The 25550-nt window shown below is 38.8% G+C and overlaps 1 protein-coding gene across 2 annotated transcripts in view; it reads left to right on the forward strand.

Annotated features, from left to right (window-relative positions):
- Positions 1-246: 246 nt before the first annotated feature.
- Tim8 (translocase of inner membrane 8) overlaps positions 247-25550 on the forward strand; it is a 70464-nt gene continuing 45160 nt past the window's right edge. Inside the window, exons 1-4 of one of the 2 annotated variants that reach the window (XR_010850462.1) lie at positions 250-540; positions 8153-8253; positions 19395-19808; positions 24190-24396. Coding sequence is in view for 1 of the 2 variants with exons in the window: in XM_067088531.1 (XP_066944632.1) it covers positions 360-540; positions 8153-8253; positions 19395-19568 (456 nt within the window). In the remaining variant the exon portion in view is untranslated. Of the gene's footprint in view, positions 541-8152; positions 8254-19394; positions 22622-24189; positions 24397-25550 lie in introns of those variants that run through there. The other variant, XM_067088531.1, reaches the window with a different exon arrangement.

Here is a 25550-nt window from a genome sequence, read left to right on the forward strand (position 1 = left end):
CTGTTTTTAAATCATGGAAAAGGTAAAAACGTGATGATTATTCGAGCAAAGTTACAGCCACGAAGGAAAAGGGAAACAATTGAGAGGCTAAGTACATTCGCCTTATTATTATTATATTTTGGTAATAAGACGAAAGTATTTAGCATCTCAATTATTTTAATTTTCCTTCGTGGCTGGAACTCTGTTCATATAAAATCTAATATGTTAGACTCAATACTAGAATTTAATAGAAACGTAAACGGAATAAAAGTAATGACTCTCAGTCGACTGCCGCACGACTCGTGTGTAAACAAACCCTTCTGTTCGTCCGGCCTCCACCTTGTGCTACCTCGAGGTCCACCTTCAAGTCACTCCCAAAGATGGGTTGGTTATTCGGCGGCGGCTCCGACGACACGAAGCCCTCAGACTCCTCCTCCAGCAGTAGTAGCTACAGCTCAGGATATTCTTCGGGGAGTGATTATTCGTCTTCGAGTTTCGATACCGGTTCCTCCTCCTCTTCCTCCTACTCCGACTCCTTCGGCTCGTCTAGTTTGGGCGGTGGTGAGTCGTCCTCCTCCTCCTCATGTGCCTTCATAGGCCTTTATAGAGGCCTATATATACAGTGTTTGAATATATGTATTTATATATTGCTATGGATGTATGTACTCTGTAATCAAGGGAACGGAGTTTCTGAGTAGGCCTATTTTGTGGGAGTACGTAGGCCTATAGACTAAACTACTTTGAGACTTGAATTGATTGATTGGTTTATGGCTATTAAAACTGGCCGGTATTTCCCAGTATGAGCTCCGGACGGATTGACTGATGATATCTATTGTAAAAGGAACCATGCTGACCTAATTTACGATAGCAAAAATATAATCAGTCCTGGGGGTTAATTGCGGGTTAATTTCAGTCGAGCGACAAAAAATAATGGTGAATTCTTGATAAGCAACAAAAGTATTACAGAAAATGTGAACTTCCAATGTAGTACCCGACGCAGAGCTATTACTCAGTTCTCCCAAACTGGCGTCGCAACGTCTAGGTTATTGACGCTGTTGGGACTTTCTTAGACCTAGTTGCTGGTTAGGTCTTATTCCCTCTGAAACGCCTAGGCTTGTAGGCCTACAGTAAGGAGCTACGAATTACATTGGGGGTCCAAGGACCCCCCCCCTCCCTGCCAGTGTAGGACAAGACCTCCAAGGTTTGGTTGGGTAAAGCTTTGTAAATCTGGTTAGGCCTAGGCTAGGTTGGTACAACTAAACAAGGTCCTGCTTGGTGTATTACTTTGGAAGTTGATTTTCCTTTAGTATTTTGGTTGCTTATTAAGAATTTACTGTTATTTTTTTGTCGGTCGACTGTAATTAACCTCAGAAGTTGTACATTGGCTATCCTGGAATGCGATTGCGCATGCGCAGTGTCATAGGGGAGCTTTTGGTAAAAAGTGGAGTTTAATTCACTGGGGGTTTTGGGGGGCAGAGCCCCCCAACTAAGCAACACAACCTGCTACGTTAGTTGAGGTTGGGTACGTTAGGTTAGTATACTTAGTTTTATAATAGGTTTCTTTAGCCAATCTCTTCCTGAACATGTGGCTCCCTAATGACTTGTGAATGTGGTGAACCATTCCAAAACAACGTGGCGATCTGGTCTTTCTCCCAATGTTCCCACAACCCCTTGTTCCCAAAGGGTCCCCAGCCATGTTGGGTAGATATGAGAAAAATAATAATTGACTGGCCATAAGCAACACCACCTCCTTCTTCAGCAACACTAAAATTATAGGAAGAATCAATTTCCAAGGCAATAGTCCGTGCAGAGTTCCTACTTAAAAATACCGTTAGGTCATATCCCCTCTGAAATACTACTAGGCCTAAGGTAGCTGTGAACCTTTACTCTGCATTCCCACCCCTGGCCTAGGCCTATGGGGTAAGCTAAGCTGTTTTTGCGACTCACCAATCCTAGGGTATTCATCTGGGGCACAGGGTATGTTGAGTAAGATAATTTTTGTAAGTGTGCACTAGTCCTATGGCATAGGTTAACAAATTTTTAAGGCCAATGTAAGAGTGTTTACGCAATTAGACCCATCTTCACATTGACTTTGTAAACTTACACCAGCTGATTATTGATGTACTGTAGGTAGCCCAAATGGTAAGATTTTACACTAAACTATTTTTGCATTTTTTACTAGAAATTATAATTTTCCTACGTTTTAATAGTACTGCAAATGGAAAGGAGAGGACTGTGTGAGGATATTGTCTAATAATGTAATTTCTTGGCTGGAGAATATAGAAATTGGTGTATACAAAGCAGTGTAGGTGAGATAATTTGAGAAATTTACCTAGATAATGGGAAACTTGCCTTCTATATGATTGCTTTCATTGCTGAGGGGCTGGTACTAAACATGGCGCCCAGCAAGCTTCCGCCATGTTTAGTACCAGTCCCTCGGGGATTGGAATAAAAACATGAACGAAAGATTCTAAATTTCTCAGCTTGGTAAGCTTCTCAGTTTATCTCACCTGTACTGCATTATATATGGTATTGTTTAGTAAAAAATTACATTAATGAACAATATCTTCATGCAGCCCTCCTCTTTACATTTACCATCTTAATGTTTGTGATGTTCCGTTCATTAGCAAATGACCCAACCAACCACACCTAATCTAACCTTACCCTGCATAATATATTAGTTTGAAAACATTCCATAAATTAGGCATACCCTAATCTGAATGAGTGGGAGTAAGGTCCTGGTATTAAACTAATTTTGTTTTCCCCTTCCAAATACTCTACCATGTTTTCCCCTTTGTGGTCCCCCAAATTATAGGATATAGGTGTGATCCACTATCTTTAAAAGTACTCATCTGCTATGCTGATGAAACAAATGTCAGAAATGTTCAAAGCACACATTAAACTATAGGTAAAGGATAATTTACGGTCCAGAATGCCATAGTGGTATAGTGTAAAGTAATACTGCCCAAGTCTTACCTTGCCTAACATTTGTAATGCATGTGGTAGGCTAGTGTATAGTAGGAGAAATTTCTTGGGTATTGATCCTTGGTCAAGTAGTCCTCTTTGGGCTGTTGGTTAAACAATACTTTAAACCTTGATAGGCCTAGTAATGCATTGTAGGGGTAAAAGATGAATTTTCTGATAGATTTGGATACAATTTTGATAAACTTGCTATTAGCTTTGGTAAAAATGCAGAAGAATTGTGCATGTTACTTCAGGTGATCATGGCCTGCTGAAAAGCAGATCAGAGACATATTTTTATGTGGATGCATTCTGACCTACCCTGTTCTCAGGTACTGTACCCCAACCTGTTGGGAAGGAACCTCAACCCCTTCCCACCCAACAGTGTGACATCATGCCTAGCCTAGTTGGACAATGTACATGCAAATAGGGTGTTTTATAGTATTACCCAAACAGATGTTTCAATGGAGGGCACCATAACCTAATTGTTCTTTAACATAACCTGTTGTATGCTGCCATGCCCCTACCCAACCAGGGCCATACCTGGACAACCCTCTCAACTTGACAACATGCATAGCAGAATGCTGTTTAGGCAACTATTGTCAGCATTGCCTTCATTTCCATTGGAAATGCTGTGTTAACCCATTATACTACCTAAACAATGTGTGGTATGCCATGTAGGCCTAATCATCCCAGGTTACAGGGCATGCTTGGTAAGTGTGCGCATAGGCAGTGGTTAAGTATCCTAGACTAAGGTATGAGTATTTATGTAGCTACCTGCACCTTGTCATTGTAAATGAACACCTAACAGTTATTGGCATAGTTTGAGTTAGGCCTTACCTTATATGTGATAGGGTTGTGGTAGGCTAGTGAAAAATGTGAGAGATTTCATAGGTATTGATAAGTGAGAGGTTAGGCATAAGTAGTTTGGCCTGGGCTAATGGGCAAATATTATTTGTTCCTAAGGGAATACAAACCATCGCCTTATTTACAGTATAGAAGTATCTTCCAGCGCAAGCTGGAACCAGTAAAAAATTTGGTAATAAGGTGGTTAACCAGGTGTATAAAAGGTAAAGATGGGGTGAAAGAAGGAGTATCCCCCACTCACCAACTGTCACCTTCACTTTTCTCTTGGCTGCGGTAGAGAACAGACATGCTACACAGCTTACATACCGACTGCTGTTTGAGAAAAAGTATTTGTTCATTGCCATTCTCTTTTTCAGTGATCTGCCACCATGCTCTTCATTCCAGGGATGTATCTGGCCATTAGTAGCACTTCCTGGGCTTCTGACCACTCATGCATTTCCATGGCCAACTTGTTCAGGTGAGTGACAGTGCCCCCTGCTTGTTATGCCACCACAGTAGTGTTGTTTCTCATCAAGACTGTGGCTTTGTCCTGGAGAAGGTCCTGGAGGTGTTGGAGTGCCAGCTGGACTGCTCACATCTCCAGGACATTGATGTGTTGCACTTGTTGTTCTGTGTCCCAAGTCCCTGAAACACACATACCGTTCAGGTGAGTGCCCCATCCCCTTTGGAGCATGTCTGAGTACCTTATACAGCATCTCTGGGGGTGGATGACTCAGTTGTAATCCCTGCATGCAGGTGGCTCCTTGGATCTCCCCACTGCTGTTGGTCTTCAAACACCTTTCTGCTACTCTTAAGCGTTGTGATTGGACTTCCACACTGTTTTCTCCCTTGTCTTTCATCTGCTAGTGAAGGGAACGGATCCGTGCTCTGCCCCTGGGCACCAACTTCTCTGAAGACACCAGGTGGCCTATTAGCACTTGCCACTGCTTGACTTGTTGGAGGGAGTTTGACAGGAAGGGGTCGGACTCATTGATCAGGTTGGCTAACTGCTCTTGGGAGGGCTAAGCTCTCCTCACTACTGTGACTAATGTCATGCCCAGGTACCTAATGTTCAGCTTTTGTACGAGGTCTGACTTCTTGAGGTTGACCAGAATCCCCAAGTCTACAAATTACCAGGATTTTGTCCCTGTCTTTTGATGCCTTCTCTGCAGACTGTGCCAGGATGAGCCAGTCATTGAAGTACTGTAACCTCCTCAGTCTGATACCTTGTCTGTGTCAGACTGAGGAGGTACTTCGATGACTGGCTCATCCTGGCACCATTGGCAGAGAAGGTTTTGAAAGACAGGGATGAGATCCTGGCATTTTGCAGAGACCCTGGGTATTTTGGTCAACCTCAAGAAGTCAGACCTTCTACCAAAGCAGAACATCAAGTCCTTGTGGGTGGCAGGGGGGGCTGTCACAAGGCCAAACCAGATGGCCCTGAACTGGTACGTGACTTTCTGGGAGACAGACTGTAGAAACTTCTTGGAGTAGGGGTGTATCAGGATATTAAAGTGGGCATCCTATATATCATGACAGACCATGAAGTCTCCTTTACAGATCGATGCCAGTACTGACTGTGTTGTCTCCATTTTGAAAGGTGTCTGTTGTAGGAAGAGGTTGAGGGCCAGCAGATCTATGACTGGTTTTTGAGACAATCCAGTAAAGCCAAAGCACCCCAAGAGCGAGTACAGTACTCCATGTATGAAAGCATAGGTTCGTGTGTTAGAAAAAATACAGATTACTGTAGAATTTGGTACATTTTATTCCTGTGGAATAAAAAGCCAAATGCTGTTTGACCAATTTTAAGGGTGTGGTTCCTTTAGATCTGAATAAATTTCTCATATTTTTGTCAGAGATAGAGGTTTGTGATAAAGTAAGTGCAGTCCAACCTTGTCCCCATGAAGCAGCTAAAGAACTTGAGCTTACTGACACTTGACAGGAACAGCCTTCTTGATGTAAATAGGTGGTTGTGGGTCCTTGGTTGCCATGAGGTATCTTGATCACTTGAATGAATCTTTGTATTTGTTTCTGTGTCTGATATGATACTGAAGTGTCCATTTGGACTTCTTCCTGCTTCACTTTTTTAAAGTGAGTGACAAGAATGCCTTTGCTTTCTCTGGTGTCAAAAACCATTGTAAGGGTTTCCTCACTCTCTCTGGTATCGCTTAGGTTTCAGAGCGTCTTTAGGGGGAGGGGCTGCACACCAGAATGAGTTCAGTCTTTGCAACCCATTACATCCCACAGAAGCAAACCAGAATTTTTGAATGGGGGAAAATGAGAACTGCTGAAGTACTGGGATGCAGTGCATCGTAAGTAACCTAGCGTAACCCAATCTAGGTTTCTGCATCCTTGATGAGGGGTCTACTCCCTTATTTGGATCCCACCAACCTAACCTAACATAGGGTGCTGCTAGTCTAAGAGTACAGGCAGTCCCAGGTTTACAGTAGGGGTTCCGTCCCTAGTGGTGTGCTGTAAGCCAAAAATCACTGTAACCTGAAGCATCATAATTATAATGGGAATAAATAGCACTTATGGCGCTGTAAGCACCATAAACGCTATAAGTCCGGGTAATGGTGCTGTAAATCCACCCAGGTGCCAAAAAATTGGGGTTAAACAGCTCTGTGAGGCAAGTGCCATAAGTCTGGAATGACACTAACTCAAACCTGACGTAACCTTGGGACTGCCTGTACCATTGAATTTGGCATGGACATTGAAATTTTTAGTATTATTTTGATTATTTTGAAATTTATTTTCATAACACTTCCATCATTATGTCTAACAATAATAGAGGATCCAGGTGGGAAACTTGGTTTTCTGGGTAGAAGAACAGAGGAGTAAAATACAAAAATTCAGCTGAAAGTTAGATGGGGCCCTGGCTCTGGTCCTCCCCACCTAACCTGATCTAGTGACAGAAGCCATTGAGTAAAATATCAGGATGCATATTAACTAACCTATAGGCACAACATCATACTTATACTGTATAGCATTACCTTTGGAACATTTTACCACAGTTCCAGATTGAAATTACAGGTGTAGGGCTGGGAATAGATGATTTAACAAAGCATTTTTGACAAAGTTCAGTGAGACTGTTAAACCCTACAATGTAACCTAATATATTACAAATACCATCAGACTTAAAACCTGCTCGACATACGACCACTCGTACTTACAACCATACTTTTGGTAGCAGAGCTGGGCTGGCTGATGCATAAGAATACACGCCGTGTGACAATTGCTTACTGAGTTACTCGGCAAGGCACCATCTCGTGAGAGCTCTCTCATCACTCAGGCAGCATCAGTTTGAGTTACCCTGCCCCATCAGCATCATCATACATTATTAACTGTACTGTAGACTGAATTGCAAACCAATTTACGTTAAAATCGACTTCCGACATGCATGCAAGAACCTAACCCAATTGTAAACTCGATGCCTACCTGCACATAATATACATTACATAAATGATTAAAATATATCAGTAGAAGTACATTATGGTAAAAAGATTGAAATAGTGATTGTACATTACATTACAGAGAACTATGTTGGTACTTTTACATGGCAAAGGTTTGACATGCTCTACCCAGGTTGGCCACTTTGTAAGGTTTGACTTACATCCATTTTGACTTACAACCGTTTGGTCAAAACCAAGCTTGGTTGTAAGTAGGATGGTACTTATATAGTACAGAGCCTGTAAAGTAATGAAAACATTTGTCATTGGTTAATGATATTGATATTTTGAAGAAGATTGACAGAAGGCAGCCCAATAGACTAAAATGTAGTTTGAAAGGTGCTGCATGTGGTGCATGTACAGTATGAAGAAAGAAAGATGTAAAATATCTTCACCCTGCAAATTTCGCATTAACTTACATTTGTGATGGATATCATGTAGTAGAAAGGCTACTACAATCACTATACCAAGGTAGTAAACCAATACAAGAATGCCGTAAGTAATAGTGGACTGCTAGTTCGGCTGAATCCCTCCTGGTGTCAAGTGTGTTATTTGCATTATGTAAGACTTTGGTTTATGCTTTCGAGTGTATGTTCAGTGTAATGCCTGCTTTGCAGTTGAGTGGCTTGGCATTAGTGTGTGATTGTACATAAGATACTGGTGACCTTCTCTTTCAGAAATTCAACTCCTGTTTGCATCCACATCTCTAGTTTAAGTGTCATGTTAGATTTAGAACGGAAATATGTTCTTAACATTCCCAGCTACTTTTAGTAACTGAGTATCTGTTAAGCTATATGGATTGTATATTATGAAATAGTAAATGTATAAAAAATTCCTGAATGTGGATCCTTTATTCTTATGCAAAACTTTTATAAGACTGTGGTTGCATTGCATTAAGTTTCTCCTTGTTTCTTCAGGTTTAGACAGCACTAGTGATTTAGGAGGTGTAGACACTGGGGATTCCGAATTGAAATCTTTTCTTATGCTAGAACAACAAAAAGCTCAGATGCAAACCATGGTAAGGATGTCCTACACATTTTTCTCTTTTCTAATTGCATGTTGTAAAAGTGTGAACCAGAATTGCAATAGTATGACAAATTGCACATGGTATCATTATATTAAGTGTGGAATTTTTATCACTTTTGATAATGAAGATACTTAATCATTTTGTTACCAAGTACTGTATTAATCAGGGTTCCCCTATACTAGATTTCTTAGAAGTAAAGAAAAACAAATAATTATAAATTTTTCAACTTTAGACCAGTTTTGTGCTCTTGCTAAAATACAAACCAATGTCTCACAAGTGCATTACTTTATCCTGCTGACCAGATTACAACAAAATCTAAACTGCTTTCCTGTTAATAGCTGATCTATGTTAAACAAAAACTTATGCCTGTACTACTCGTGCAGCAGAAAAAGGGCACTGACAAAGAAGATGGAGATTTTAAAGGTGTGATAGTAAATGCCAAAATTCTTAGCCAGATTTTGGTGGGCAGACCTTGTGACAAAAGAGGAATTAGTGGAAAAAAAGATTTGGATCTTAAACATTGAGGTGGTTTGTATGTGATAGAAATGATGTGGAACAGTTTGTTGGAAAAGTTGCTATGTAAGCAGCAGGGCAAAGACCTGTGGGTAGGCCCAGGGAATCATGGAGAAAGGCGATAGGTGAAGACTTGGATCATGTGGGAACTCAAAAGCAGCTATGTGTGTAATCTGAGATAAAAAGAATGACAAATAGAGACATTTAAAGAACAATCAGTCATATGAAAATGCAGAGTGACAGCAAAACACACACAAGCAAAGAGTTAATATCTGGCTGAATCAGGCACATTGATCAAAAACAGTATATCTAGGTAGGTAGTATTTGAACATTTTCCGAACCTTCTGGCAAGTGAGACTATCATTTGACAGAAACCACAGTGTCACTTTAGAGTACTGTAGTCTGCTTTGAGATATCAGCAGAAATAATCATGTACCCAAGCATTGCCAGTCTGTGAAATGGCTTTTTCCATCCTTTGGACACCACATCTCTTAGACACTTACCAATCAGCAGACACCACATATGATTTCCCAGAATTGTTCAGTTGTGATTCTCAGCATTTTATAGTCACACCCCTAGAGCATCCTCTCCATTCTTTATAAGGCCCTTGCCTCCACTGGGTTAAGAACTGCAGGCCTTATAAACAGGGAAGTTTTTGCACTTTGCTAATGGGATATAATACACCAGTACATTAATAGTTTAGAAGTCCAAAGGCTTGTTATGATAAATAAGGAAGCCAGAGTTAAGTCTTCTGGGAGGAGAGTTGCAGAATAGTAGGGAATTCAGGGGTTCAGTGCAAATGATGTCTGGCTCACCCAGTTCTTCAATCATATTCCCATCCACAAAATTATTGGTGAGAGGACCAGTGCATCATGGGCTTTTTGTGACAGAGGCAAAAACTGTTATGTGAAAGCCCATTGCTCAGGATTTGCAAAAATGTAATGACAGTGAAATTGAATTAGTTGTGTGTGAATCCTCAGGCCTTTAGATGTAAGGGTTTACTTCCTTTCATGAGGAAGGTGCCTGTATTCTGGACCCTTCGTGTCAGAATAGACCGTGTTCCTGTCACCACAACATTACTGAAACAGTCCATGGACTAGGGATCATCAGTTCCTTTAAAAAGCATTACATGAGGATAAAATGCTACATGATATCTTTGTTGCAGAGGTTCTGCCTGGGAGAGTACAGCCTTGAAGCGTAGAAAGGCTCAACTTTTATGATGATGTGTCTGCAAAAGTGTTTGTCTGGTATGGATATAGCAGTTTGTGGATGGAATGTTATCTATGGCCAGAGGGAGCAAATCCAGAATTGCCAAGTGGAGCTTAATGATTCTGACAGCTTCACTGAAGACAAACTCATCGGTGTGGTACTCAAGGCAGTAACAGGTGGTATTAGGATGAAAACATCTGCCATTGGTGGAAAATTGATATTGTAGATGTTCCATGTCATCTCCAATCTGAAGATGTCTTCTCTGAGGTGCATAGAAGAGTATGAAGGGATACCAGCATTCTCTTTAAAGCTTAGCATTGTTTGATGTTTGCATGCCCAAGCTGCATGTTTTAAAGGACATGGTGGGATATAAGCAGACAAGGATCCATGACTACTACAAGCCACCTGTGCTCCAAAAATGGGGACAGGTTGCTGCCCTCAACATCCTCGACCACTTTCCACTGCAAAACTCTGGAACAGTCTTCCAGGCAGTGTTATTTTGGAGCATCACTCTTCATTACCTTGTTCTGACATTATTCACCCAGCAAAATATATATGTCACATGTAAACAGTGTAGTGTTAGCAGCATAGACTTGAAGGTGCTGATTGACCTCAAAATGTATAGCCAACCAAGTTAATTTCTAATTGGGAATTAAGGGTTGAGGGGTAAGATGGGGCCTTTCCTGTGAGAAGTTATTTATATATAACCACATCTTGTTTAAACAACCATTTGGTACCGGCCATAGTTGCTTGTATGTGGTTATGTAGATGAGTAGAATTGAATCATTTGTTTTGCTTGTGTTTTTGCAAAGTTGGGATGCATTGTAAAGAGAAAATGTGTACAATAAAATACTTAATAGATATGGATCCTTGAAAGTGATCACATCCCACCCATTTTATATTTCATTTATTTCAAATTAAATGTTACTGATTGTCTTGTAAACTTATGTAAAAAATGGAATTAAATAAAAAATTCAACTGTGTCTACTGTAACAATAACTGAAAATTTTGTAGGAACCTGTCATCTCCCAGGACAAATATATGAATACCATTTGAAATTAGTTTAGAATATCAAACACTATGTCTTGTCCTTTGTTGCTGTGATGCACAGTGCGTAACTTCACCTAAAATGTCAAGCTCTTTTGCAACTTCTTGGGCTTAGAAGTCTCAACACTCACACAGCACTTCATTTGAATGCAGTCACATGCAACACTTTACATTGTAACTGTTCACAGTGTAATCAGCCCTTCTAAACTTGTTGGGTGCATTTGCAAAAGAGATCAGAATGTGTCAGGACAGGTTATGTGTTGGGTGCATTTGCAAAAGAGATCAGAATGTTTCAGGACAGGTTATGTCTTGCAGATTGTGAGATGCAAGCTGACAGCAAGGTGGTGAATGTATTCATCTGTTTGTCCCACTGCAGATGTAAGTGTTTTTGGTAATGCAAATGTGCAGATTGATTTACTTTACTTACCTACTGTTAGAATTGTCATAATTTGGTGCGGTCGGTTGGCTGACTTGCTGAGACTGTCACAGTATTCATCTGTTTTCCCACCAGATGGTGTTGGAATGTTTACTTTCTTGTCATAATCCTAGATGGTGTTGGAATTTATGTTCTTGTCATATTCCTGTATTCCTTCATACTGACCAGGTGGTTGGATTGATGTTAGTAATATTTTGATGATTCTAGTTATTTTCTCCTGCATGATTTGTGCTTGTTTCCGTTTTTGCTCTATATCATCTGCAACAAGCAGAGATGAAAGCATTAGGCTGTATAGGAAAGACTTTGTGAAAACTGAATATTAGATTTTGCAGGATGACCACATAGCCTATGTTAGGCTAGCTGCTCTGGTATGAGTGTGGTTTTCTTGATATGTAGATTTTGAGTGATCTGATGAGAGGATGTAAATTTTGTGTTGTATCAGAAGATGTTAGAGGCCAATAATTTATGTAGACAATTAGTTAGGGTGCACCAGAAGCCTACTCTGTCTTTTCCTTTTGTCTTCTGGTGTGGCTTCTCCTCCATTAACCTACCTGTTAACCTAAGTTAATTCCTCTCTCTCTCTTTCTGCTCCACCTTCTTTTGCTCCCTGTGTGGTTCAGGGGAAAAATAAGATAGTCTGTATACTGTATTCTTTTATTAATTAGGATTTCTATAAAAAATATCAGGATTAAGATTGCCCCCCAATTTTTTTTTTTTTACATTCTTTGCTTTCCCCCATGAGGTGTCAGAGTCTTTACATCTTGTCTGTAGCCCACCCTCTGTACTGCTCTGTGTCAGTTGGTTGTCTCCTCTGACAGGGACCAAGGCATGTCTTGGGACCAAGGTTCTTTGCCCTTCGACATCTCTCTCTCTCTCTCTCTCTCTCTCTCTTCTCTCTCTCTCTCTCTTTTTTTTTCTGGTTTGGGTTCAGTGCCTAATGTCTCTGGGTGAGTTCGGAGTTCACCTCTTGCGTTCCTTGGCCTGGTGTTGCCAACTGTGACAACCTGAAATCCACTAAACATAGCAGGTTTTTCCTAGGTTGGTGACACTGGCTGGCTCCTGTTCCATCCCTTGCTCAGTTTTCTTCTCCATTGTCTCGTATTCGCCACCTTTTCCTTAGGTTACTTATCTAGAGTGTGTTAGCCAGGTGATAGCTCAGCTCTCGCTTTTTCAATATACTCCGCTTGGATGTATTCAAGGCTTCGTGATGATGTCATGTGAGAGACCTCCTTTCCCCCATCCGTGCACTCGACACCACCCTCATAGAGGTTACGTGGTGGCATCATGCAGAACCCTCTACCCTCTTCACTCGAAGCCAAGCATAGCTTGCATTGTTCCGTTTTCGCTTCCTTTTGCCAAAGCTGAATCCAGTTATTGGTGCTCTTTAGTTTACTTCTACCTTGGCTCCTGTTAAAACAGATAAGAAGTCAACACAATTTTGGTAGGGTGCATTTTATTGAATGTAGAGCCTTTGGGAAATGGATGAACAGTTGAAGAGAAACGGAACTGTTTAATGTATGCTGGCTCTTGGATGCCACTGCATCTTTTTTCCAGTTTTGAACCTGCTTAAGCTGGGTTATGTCTTACATACGTTATACGTTTTTACCTTCCTCTGTTCACTGTGCAGTTTGTAATTCTTGGCCTAATTGTGAGGCAAAAGTGCCTTTGAATGCGGTATTTGGTTCTTAGCGCTACTGCTCGATTACTGTAAGAGTAGTATTTCTTTATATGTACGTAATGTATTTGTTTGCATTTGTAGATTGTATGCATGTATATACATATGTAGATATAATGTCTACATTCCCCGCACCCTAATCTTGTAGACTATGTTATAAGGCATACAGGTCAAAAATCAACATAGGCTACAATGCATTAGGCTAAGATATCCTATGTTTATTATACTTTAGGCTAGGGTAACATAGGTGTAAATGCCATAGGGTGAGCTTTCATACCTAAGAATAAATACTGGCCTAATGGCTTCGTGGTCAAATTTTGGGACGAATGGGTGGATATATCAATCTATAACCGATAAATAATACATTCAAGACATGATGACGATAAAGTAGTTCCTTGACTTACGTCGAGGGATCCAATCCAGCGCTGCGCTCTAAGTTGATTTCCGCCATAACTTGATGTTGCTTCAAGTTACAGAGCTGTGAGTACTGTTAATGCCTATTCTTGCCATTAGCGCTGTCAACGGCGCTTACGACTCTGTAACTTGATGCAACATCAAGTTACGGCACTGTAAAATGCCATTAATGATGCTGAAAAAGCGCCGTAAGATCGAATCCACTGTAAGTCGGTATCACCGTAAGTCAGTGATGCATTGTAGTTATATTAGTCCTCAATATGTTAGACATATTTCCGAGGCGAATGGAAGGAATGTCTTATTCCTTTTGCATCTGTGTTGTAAAGTAACAGAAACAGTGGTATAAAATCGTATAGGTAGCCTGCTCAAAACCATTAGTAGCTGTTTTTGACTGTGGTCCATCATTGTCTCCTTAACCCATAAGTGTTAAGGCCATCACCTTAGATGTCTTGAATCAGTAGATTAGAAATTCTTAGCACTACTTTTGAGGTCTTCCTTCTAGGGTCTAACCCCTACAGCCTTTTTTGCACCAAAGTTCCATGTAGAATTTCCCAATTTATTCTCGAATGCTGCTTCAGTAGAGTTTTGGTTCACATTCTCATGTGAAATGTAACCTTAACTAAAGTTTTGAACTTCCAGTTCAAGTATGGCCAAGGAAGCAATCCTTAAATCTAGAAGACCCTCCACTGTTAGACTTGTGTATCAATAACAGTGGTCAGTTTTTGATCTTGGTGCTTGTCATGAGTGATATCCAGCACCCATTCCACTAGATATCTTGAGTTAAGCTCTCCAGTATCTCAGATACTCAAAGCAGTTTTCTGTCACAGCAGTCAAGGATACCTCTTGACATTGCTTTCAGTTCTGCATGCTGACTGGAATATTGCTCACGATTTAAAGTTTGAAGAGGTTTTCAATCTTTTGTGCCGGGAATTTCTTCCAATCATGTTTTATGATGAGATTTAGATGTAAACCTTCAGATGTTAACATAACCTCAGTTAAACCTTTTGATAGGCATCACTTAAGAACTTTGAAGACATTTTTCTGTTGGCTCTTGTTGCGACAGTCTATTAGTGAGCTTCAAGCCCTTTCTTTCTTTTCTTACCTTTGCCTCAGAGAAAAGATATAGAGGAGGAAGCCCTTCCCAGTTTTGTTGCAGTGCTAAAACGACCGGCTTCTTTGCAAGAAAGGCAGCGTCTCCTTGCTAGGAAGGTGGTTTAGAGAGAACTGTTACGTCACAGCGTGGATGGGGTAAGCCAGCTTGGGCTGCGCCTGCCTCCTTCTTCCCCCTTTGGCTGTCTTCCGTTGCCACCAAATTCCTTGTGCCATTAATAACCAGACTCCAGCAGGTGCTAGAGAAAATCCCCTTACGTTAAGACCTCAGGTTGGTTTGTTATGTAAAATACAAAATGATTAAAATTTGTCATTTTAACTGCTTTGGTAGACAGTGAAGAAGTGGCTGTCTTTATGTCCAGATTGGAACTAGTAAGAGGTTATAGTAGTGAGCTTCTAGCCCTATCTTGCTCTTTGGCTTTGTTCTAGTGGCAACCTCTCTTTTCCTTCATTGTGTAGAAGAAAGACTTAGAATTGTAAGCCCTTCCAGTTTTGTGACAGTGCCTAATTTAGCTGCTCAGGTAGTAATGGAATAATGGCTGTCTTATGTCCAGTTAGAACTCATAAGGGTTTACCTGGACAATCATAAATCTGAAAGAGGAGAAGTTAAGAATTTAACTGCAGTGTTTGAAGGCCTAACACTCCTAGGCCCAAAATGGCTAAAGTTTATGCACACAGAGTTGATTCCTGAGTTTTTACCATTTTTGGAAATAATCATCATGGGTTCTGTACTGTAAACATATCTTTTTTTCCTTTAAAACCTTTTTCTAGAGAAGGTTGTCCTGCAGCTCAGGGAAATTATAACTGTTTTTTGCCTCATTATTTGTGGGACTCTTTCTCCTGGGCCAAATATGATAGCAATCTTGCTTTCTGTCCTATCGTTAGTTGTTAGAAGTCCCACTTTGAATTTTTGGAGCATGAAGGTACACTTTCGGTGGTAGTTGTCTTCAGTTTTAGACTGTTGGTTATGGTCTTTCGACTTAGGCACAGGAGTCACCAGTACTCTATGAGATGGTCCTTTTTTCCCCTGTGAGGATCCTCTGACAAGTCTTGCTCTGAGGACCTTACACCTACAGTACTTGCTGGTAAGGATCACACATCAGGCAAGAATGTTGAGAAGCTTCCCTTCCCCCCCCTTTTAAAAATTAATGATTTGGATACTTACCTACTGCTAAAGTGGAAACCCACCCAGCCTCCCCACATCTTAGTGAGTGGTCATGAAGAAATATGACAAAAACGTAAACATTCCAACGCCATCAGGTGGGAAACAGATGAATACAGTGAGTGTCCGAGCAGGTTAGCCAAGCTTATGTTGATTTTTTAAAAATCCTGATCGCACCGAAATGCGTGAAGATAAAGCTAACTTTAACAGTAGGTACGTATCCAAATAATTATTTTTATCATGAAAATTAGCATTTTTATTATAAAGTCCTCAGTTTTTAATATTTATCCTGATGTAGTAAAAATAGTAAGCATAACAAATCCAACGCCAAACCAACATGTAACTAGGGCCAAGTCTAGTGAGACAGACATGGGTAGCCAAAATCATTTTCAGTGACTGTAAAAAAGGAAATTAAAGGACCTCTTAACTAATGACAAACCTGGTTTTCAAGAAATTTGAAAATCCTGAAATGTAGCAAGGCAGAGAATGCTACCGTATTTGAAATAAGACGCTTTTTAATAAAAAAATGGCCTAAAAAATCCCCTGCTCCTATGTACATAATGTAGGCTCAAAATTTAACAAATTATACATAAACGTCACGTAGATGTTGTAGCCTAGCCTAACATTCGATGTTATCCTAATAACCTATTAAAACCCAAAGTTGATTATAATTATTCATCATTATCACACTTACCATCACCGCAATTACTACTGCTAGTATTATAATCAATATCCTTGTTATGTAGTAAAAAAAATAGTTAATATCATAACAAACATTTACAGACTTACTGTACGTGTGCTGCCACCTATTGGTGATTATCTCAACTATGGGATAACAAGGCTGAAACCAAGTCTAGCTTGAGACATAATATATAATGGATATATATAACATGGGTAACATCTTTATTAAATCATTTTCAAATGAATGACTGTAAAAATGAAATTAAAGGACCTCATTAACTGATTGTATAATACATGATAAATATAAATAAAAATAACTGTTTTTGTTGATTCTGTTGGTAAAACAATATGCATATGATAACCTAATACTACAGTTTTTACTTACCAAAATCATATGAGCATAGGCTGAAACCTTATTTTTTTTTCCCTCAATGTCCTGCTGAAATTGGGGTGCGTCGTATGCAGACATGTTATAAGCTGAGAAATACGGTATATTCCTGAAGAACCAGTCAGGCTTGTTGATGCTGGAGTTTATACGTTTGAGGAAGTGTCAGACATACAATCAACGGATTGCATTACTTTGGACACTACTCTGTAGAGTAGGTTCCAAAGCAATGTGCTGAAGTGAATCCAGATTGGAATTGGGTCATTGATTTGATGGAAAACAGTTGATTCAGCAATTGTCAAAAAAACTGGTGTGTTTAGAGGTTCCTTAGATGTGGAAGCCAGTATTCCATACAAGAACTGACAAGTCTTGCAAAATTTGAAGGTTCTGCTCAGAGAGGTAGGACACCTGAAAACAATCCCAACTTAATAGGGAAAAAATCCAGGACATTTTACTTGTGACTCCAAAATTTGAATGGAATTGGTAGGCTCAATTTCCACATTTTCCAAAATTTAAGGAAAATTTACCCTTAGTTTCTTTTGTTGTTTTGTAATGCACTGCACTCAAATAAAATGTTAGGTTTGTCAGTTATTTTCAGTGCAGTTTTCACTTTTGAAAGTTTGACACAGATATGTGGAGTGCAGAGAGAAGTGATGGGTTTTGGTAGATGTAATTTATTTAACTGCTTCTGTGTTGAACATGTGAGTGTAGTGTACAATGCATGTCGTTGACGTTTTTATTGGTTTTATCTCTCTCTCTCTCTCTCTCTCTCTCTCTCTCTCTCTCTCTCTCTCTCTCTCTCTCTCTCTCTCTCTCTCTCTCTCTCCCTTGTGCTGAATGGTGATTTTGACTGATGAGTAGTTTTTCTTAGTTTTTATTACTGCTAATTATTATTATTTGTTGAAAAGAGTGGCACTTTGTATGCCGTTGAGCATATATTTTGCCTTCTCAACTTGGCATATAAGTTTCTTGATTTCAGCAAGTAAATTGTAAAGCAGCTGTCTGAAGTTCATTTGTTATCTGGTGCGTTGTTAGTCGCTTGCTACCATTGAAGGAGGTGATTGGCACCAGGACTACATGCGGGGAATATTTATATATGAAAACGTGTTTATAAAAGAAGTTGGGTGATTTTTCATGGGTTGGTCATAATCCTGGGAGCTCTCCTATTGGCTGCAAGTCTGGCTGACGGATGTGGGCGCTGATTATTATTATTATTATTATTATTATTATTATCATCATCATCTCAACTTAACAGACACTGGGCATCTGGCTTTTTGATAAATAACAAAGTCTGTCAAGTAAGAAAGACCCTATGTTATAACATACACTTGAATATTTTTTAGATATAGTGAACAGCAATTCTACATAGTTCTAAACCTAAACTAACCTTTACTTTACACTTGACATTCAGTTTGAGAGATTTATCTGAAAGTTTATTGTATCTATAATGGTATCATAGTAAAAAATAATCACAATAATGTAGCTTAAAGTACAGAAGTCTGTTTCAGTTGAGGCCAGTTAAATGGACGTGTTGCTGTTACTATTCAAAACAAACAACATTCTAAGTTAACATGTAATGAGTCGTCCACAGAAAAGAATGTCCAATCCTGCAAAAAAAAGAGAAAAGAAAATGCAAAACGCCAAAGACAAGTCAGCACAAAGGTATTGGCATACATCACATCACTACAGGCAGTCCCTGGTTATCGGCGGGGGTGCCGTTCTGACGGTGTGGCAATAAGTGAAAATCGCCGATAACCGAAAATCAGCGATTGTTTGTGCTTTTCCGCCGATTTTCGGTTATCGGCGCCTCTGTTAGGTATGTATCGGCATCAATAAGTGGAAATTGGCAGTGCCAAAAATTGCCAATTTTCATCGCAAGACAAGCGCTGAAAAACCAGATCGCTGATAACCGAGCTTGCTGATAACCCAGGACCGCCTGGATTTTATATAAATCATGAAACTTTAGGCAGTTGTGTAGAGCATTTTGCAGTAGTATGAAACTCCCTCAAACTTATGACGATTGGCATTGAGTATACTGCTGGGAAACAATTCCACTGTTAGACAGTGAATGATATGCAAAATTCCTGGTGCCTGGTATTGAATAGCTTGACAACTTTGCACCAGGATAGAATGTGGAAGATCTGGACTAAGTAATACTGTAGGCAGAAAGTGCATGAGAGAGGAAAGGAGCTGGGAAAGTTCATTAGATGTCAGATTCAGTGATAATGATTGTAGGTGGATCAAAATGGTTATTTTAGGGATTTTAATTGTAAGAATTAGTGATAAGGAGTGTATATTTTTTCCTCTTAGCTCAAGGAAGTAAGGGCATTTAAGGCAAATTATGCCCTGTTAAATTCTTCAGTTTCAGTTTACTAACAGAACTGTCTTGTTAAATTTTATCCGGCGTAATTTCATATGAATAGTAATGCTTGATTTGTTTTAATGTACAGGTGCTTTGTTTGAGAGTGTGAAACAATTTAAGGTGTTTTTTCCTTTTCAGATTCATAAGATGAATGACATATGCTGGGAGACTTGCATGGGAACTCCAGGCAGCAAGCTAGATTCTAGAACAGAAACCTGCATTTCCAATTGTGTGGACCGCTTTATTGATTCCACCCTATTTATTACAAATAGATTTGCACAGCTTCTCTCTAAGCAAGGTGGCATGATGTAAACCTGAGTCTAGATATATTTGAGCTTTGTATAAAGATTGTTTTGCTAATATCAAAGAGTAGTGTACAGTGTTGTGAATTGTATTTAAGAAAACAGTCTGCATCAATATTTTGTGCGTAAGACAATGATACTGCATATGTTCATGGAAACTGGAAACCCTCTTACAATGACTTTTGCTCTACCACCAGTTATGATGGACAGACTGAACTCGGATTAGCTGTTGGAAATGAGTAAAAAAATGGTTAGTCTTTCTTTTTGTCCTTGACTTGGTAGCTGGAATAAGTTATTAGATAATAATGTTAGTAGCCAAAAAAGTTGACAGTCACTACCAGTTTCATTTTTTTATTTTTTTTTAATTCATTATCATCACCTCAAGTTAAAAAAGTACTTGGTCTTTTATTGGCACTTTCACTATTATTATTATTGCTGAAGTGTTGTACATCATATCTGCATTGGTGGTGGTTTTGTTCGAGATGGTTTTTTTGTATTTATGAATATACAGTTTAGTTTTTGTATCATATTTGTATATATATCACATGTTAGTTGGCTGTATAATTTTTTTTGTGAGTGTGCGATTTGTTACAGCAGAAGCATTTGGCTGTAGGTGAAAGTATTTTTTCCTTTTGTTTGTGACTTATGTCAGTGCTTTTTATTTTACCTCTGGAGAAGAAACTGTGCCAAGTATCACCATAATCCAGTTTATTTTTTGGTCTTCATATACAAGATCAAGAGCGCAGCTTGTTCTAACTGCAGAGGTTAAGTGCACTCTTAAGGAAGGTGTCTGTCCAGGGTTTTAGAGCTGTTTGGGCGATTAATGAGCCTGGCAAAAGCCTAGGCAAGCTTAAACATTTAGGAAGCAAAGGTCTCCAGTTCCAAGGAAATTTTGTTTCCTCAACTTCACAGAGAAGTCAGCTGTGCCATATATTATTGCCCTACTCACACCTTCATTTTTCTTAGCAGTAGTAATTTACCAAGTCTGACTTCCATCAGATCTGCCCTAGCAGTTCCTCATAACTTAGTGTATTACCTTGTTTGATGGCATATAAGACACCCCCCTCATTTTCAGAAGGGAATATTAAGAAAAAATTTGTGTTAACATTGGAGCATGTAATGTGATAAAAATATATAGTTACAGTATGGGAGAAAAAAGCTTGGTCAAAAATACATCTAGTACAATAGGAAAAATCTTTTTAATTAGAATTCTACTGTTTATTTACAAGGGGAGACAAAGGCAGCGTAGTTATAGCAGACAACATTATATAACACTCTTCTTTCCTTCTGCCTCCAGTGTATAACTCTGATGGTGACAGTAAATTAATGAGTTTATAAATTTGCAAAACGAAAAAAAAAAAGAAAATTATAAGTCAATTATAAGAAATCATTTAAAAGGTTTTGTTAGAATATTTTAACTAGAGTAAATAAATTGACACTTTTGGTTCTTTGTTACGTAAAGTCAATGTGTAAGCCTAGTCTAGGTTAGCATATGTACATACAGTATACATACACATATGAATTGTGCTCGGGTAACCTACTCACCTAATGTGGTGCCTCCCTTCTCTTTCTGTAGGGCAGTGTTTTACATTGACATTTAATGTAGTGCAGTGGTGTATTTGAAAGGCACTACAGTGTTACATACATATATTTTTCAGTCTTTGTGTGTGTATGTGCACGAGTATTCATCACGTTATGGGAAACTATATTTATTGTGCTCTCTCTCTCTCTCTCTCTCTCTCTCTCTCTCTCTCTCTCTCTCTCTCTCTCTCTCTCTCTCTCTCTCTCTCAGACAAAATCCCAAATTCTCTTTGAAAATGATTTTTTGATTAAGAAAGAGTAAGAAAGGAGGTAAGCAAACCCGCAGTAATTGCATTACAGTGCAGAGTTTCAGTGTGTATGTGTTTGCTTCCCGGTACATCAGTGTGTGTGTGTTTGTGTGTACATTGATGTATAGATTTAACACACTTCATACTTCTGTTGGAGTTAGGTGAGCACAAGATAATGTTTAGTTTAAGATGGTAGGAATGATTTGATAATAAAACTGAAAAATGTGTATCATTTATTGATTATGAATGACGAAGTGATAGCTCTGGATACATGTATGGCATTTTTTAAGGATCTCTGTCGTACAGCCAGTTAATTCAAATAACTGGTAACCTTTTAATCCCAAAGGTGTCAGTTATGAAATGGGATTTGACTGTAATAATGATAATAGTTTTGATAAATGAAATGGCATTTTATTGTAATAATAATAAGTTTTAATAATGGTGATGATGTTTTAGTAAATACCAGGAACATTACACCATTTTGGAGTCAGAATAGGTACAAGTAATGGTAGTCTATAGCATCTGGGTAGACATAAACCTACCAGATACTGTACCTCGGTTTCACATTTAGTGCTTGGTGACATATTTTAGCCAATTTTTGGGAGGCAAAAAGGGTGTCATATGTCATCAAATATGGTATCTTTCAATCTTTAATATCCTAATTTGTATTGTTTTTTGGTTCTGCCTAGTCTTTTAGTGATGTTAATGAGGAGTCTCACTGTTGGCAGTGTAAAATCCAGAAGTATAAGTTGCATAGCTTATTGACCAGTCCTGGTTTTATTGGCTCATCAGAGGTACACTTGGTTTAGGGAATTTTTTTGGATACAATGAGGAACAAATGTATTTTGAGCAGCTAGGTTCCCTGAGAGAAACTCAAAGAATAAAAAGGCAATAATCCAGGCAGGAATTGCTGTAGTTGTGATCCCTCCCCTCAGTCCCACTGTCTTTCAGTCATTGGCAGGCTGGAAGTGACTCTTGTTCCTGCAGTGATAGGTGGGAAAATTTAGCCAACATTTCGTAGAACCAGTCCTTCACTCATTTACATCTGTCAAGTGTTGTGTTTATCAGTTGTAACTGATGGTGAGGTATTAGCAAAAGTAAGAGGCTTGTTGTATGAAATATAAAAATTGTACTAAAGTTTTTTTGTGGAAAAATTTATGTTGTTTCATTGATTATAATTGGAAATCTGATGACAGGTGCAATATTGAGAAAATATAGCATATGTTTTTTTGTAGCAGTTTAGTTTTCCTGTTAACCCTTAAGGGACGGCAGACCAGGGAAACTTTGAGGTCGGCAAAATCTAAAAAATTTTCCTTACCTTCCACGAGAAGTTGAAAATGACTATTTACAACCCCTTGGGGGGGCCTCATTCACAAGACAATCGTAAATTTTACCAACTTATATATGTTTTTTCTAATAAATTTTTAGGATTTTGTAAAATTAGTATCACTGCTCACACAATATCAAAACAGATAAGAAATGAAAGCAGTAACAAATTTTTTGCATATTTGTTGTAAAATATTCACGTAAGTTTACGAGAAGGAAGATTCAGTAACTTTTTTTTACTTTACATGTTTTTTCTAATATTTCTTTGCAATTTTCTCTAAAATTACATTTACAACCGACATACTATCGTAAAAGACAAGAACAAAAAACAACAGCAACCCCTTCGTATATTTACAAGCAGATTTACAAAAAGACTCATGTGAGAGAGAGAGGTGCAGTACCTTTCCCCTTGAAGTCACAAGCATTACTGGTACTGGCCTAGCTCTCATGTCTGTATAAAAGTTGCCATAAGTGAATTTATAGCATGTAGAAGTATTGGCACCTTTGTTTCGAATCATTAGTACCATAACATTGGTGCGTAATTCTGCTTCACACTGGACCGCAATCCGTCCACCCCCACAAACCTGTTTTACTTCACACTCAAGCTCAGTCCGTCCACTAAGGGTTAATGTAGACACATATCCTCATGACTTTACATGATTATGACTAGTAGCCTGGGTTACGTGGACAGGTTTTGTGATGGCAGTTGAAGTATTTACATTTTTGTCTCGTCTCAAATGTGTCGGTCATATGTATGCTTCAGTTTGTATCTCAGATGTTCCAAGGTTTACCAGTCTTTCGCCTTTCAGATAGAAGAAGGTAGTCTGCATGTATGTGCTAACTAGATGTACAGTTATGTTACGACCATTGACCTCCTTTTTCATGTGGTTCTCATAAGTGGATGGATTTGTATTTGTTTTAATGGTATGTGTGTGTTTGTATGTCAGTCATAGAGAGTAGGGAGAATCATCATTTAATTCATCAATAAATTTTCTTCATCTCAGTCATGGCACTGTCAAGATGCACCAACCACTTTGGTGGTACTAAATGTAGGAAGTAAAAACATGGAAAGAAAGAAAGCATCTAAGAATGAAATATCAGAATAACCTTGGCTTCAGAGCTGTGAATTATAGGTTTTGAACTATACTTTCTGCAAACCTTTAAACTACCAGGAGTATTTATTCCCGATTCATTTAGTTACTAAATTTTAGCCTCCCTTCTGAATAGCAACTCGGCCATGAGTCTTGCTGCCTCACGTGAGTTCACATGAAAATGGAATTTATTGGAAAGACTACAGAAATTAAGTGGGATGAGCCTGGGAACATTTATTTATTTATTTATTTATATAATGGTTTTTTATGAAAATTTTTGTTATAAAATCATAGTTTTCGTAATTGAGTGTTTATTGTTTAATTATTCTCAGTCTAAATATTTTTGTAAAACTTAACCAATCCAATATTTTTTTCAATTTTTCAGACTGCTCAGCAGCTTTCATTTGTGTTCACAAATTGATTTTTGAAGGGCTAAGTAAATGTTGGCCAACAAGCTAAATACAAGACTATAAAATTTACCTTCATGCCTGTGAATCCCCATACTAGCAGACTGATTAATGTATATGTTTTAAGATAAGTTGCAGTTTCTACTACTACAAGTCATTACATTTGTGTAATGTCTTTTCTGAAGGTATGTACAAAATACAAGTCTTTCTATCAAATTGCCAGTATTATATTCATACAACTTATGCAGTACTATAGCAATAGTTGTGTTTGTAGCTAAGGCATTCCCGCTGAAAGGGTACCTTCTCATTCACTCTCAAAATTTAGTAACTTTCTGTAGGTCTTGTTCACTGCAGAGTGTAATCATTAGGAGCAAGTCTGAGGATTTGCTCTGCGTATTGTGTTCATTGTCTTGAGCAATCATGATATAGTATTTATTTCATGGTCAGAGTTGGGGAGAAATCATGTAACGAATACCTTGTCAACCCATATACGATATCCACAGTCTCTGCCCCCCCCCATAGAGGTGAAGGGTTTTTCAACAACCTTGTGTTCTTGTGCCTAGGTTTGTGAGGTGATGTTAAATACTAACAGGAAGTGAAAACCTGCTTAGGTTTGGGAATTGCTGCATCTCATTGGTCTACAAGTTGGAAAGATAGGCTATGTCCATCTTTAAACTTGAGAGTCATCTGCTTTTACAGGTCTGTGCAGATAGGTTACTGATCTCAGGTGCAAGGCAAGTTGTAATCTCCATTTGGCTAGAGTGACTCAGAAATCTGTTGGGATTGAGTGTAGCTCACCTGAGCCACCTAGACTTCTGTGACAGGTAATCTCTAGTGTGTTGGTACTGTTGCATAGTCTTTTGGTTTTTAGTTATAAATAGGAGGAAGAATAGAAAAATCAGTATAAATCTATCTCCAGAGATGATATTCTCTGGTTTGTGTTGAAGGAGGTCACTTGAATTATTGTATTGTATGTGACTGGAAGAGGATCGAATCAACAGAGGTTGCATAAATTTTCACCAAGAATGATCAGTTTGGATTAAAGCTATCAGGATGTGATTCCAAAGTGATTTGAAAGCATGGCACCCTAAATACCACACAGCTGTTAATATATCTGCATTGGATGCACACTTGTTCAGAAAGATTCACTGAGTTCTAAAGAAGTTTTTACTAATGTTAGACATACAAGGGTTTTGCCCTCAGGTTATAATTTAACAGGGAATTTTTTTGTCAAGTTTCTGTCTGAAAGCTAGCCTAACATCCCTTCCACTGTCCCTGCTCTGTCAGTCATTGTGGAGAGAGCACCTCATAAATATGTTAGAGAGACCGATAATTCATG

Source organism: Macrobrachium rosenbergii, chromosome 45 (assembly GCF_040412425.1).
Source record: "Macrobrachium rosenbergii isolate ZJJX-2024 chromosome 45, ASM4041242v1, whole genome shotgun sequence".
Taxonomy (NCBI): domain Eukaryota; kingdom Metazoa; phylum Arthropoda; class Malacostraca; order Decapoda; family Palaemonidae; genus Macrobrachium; species Macrobrachium rosenbergii.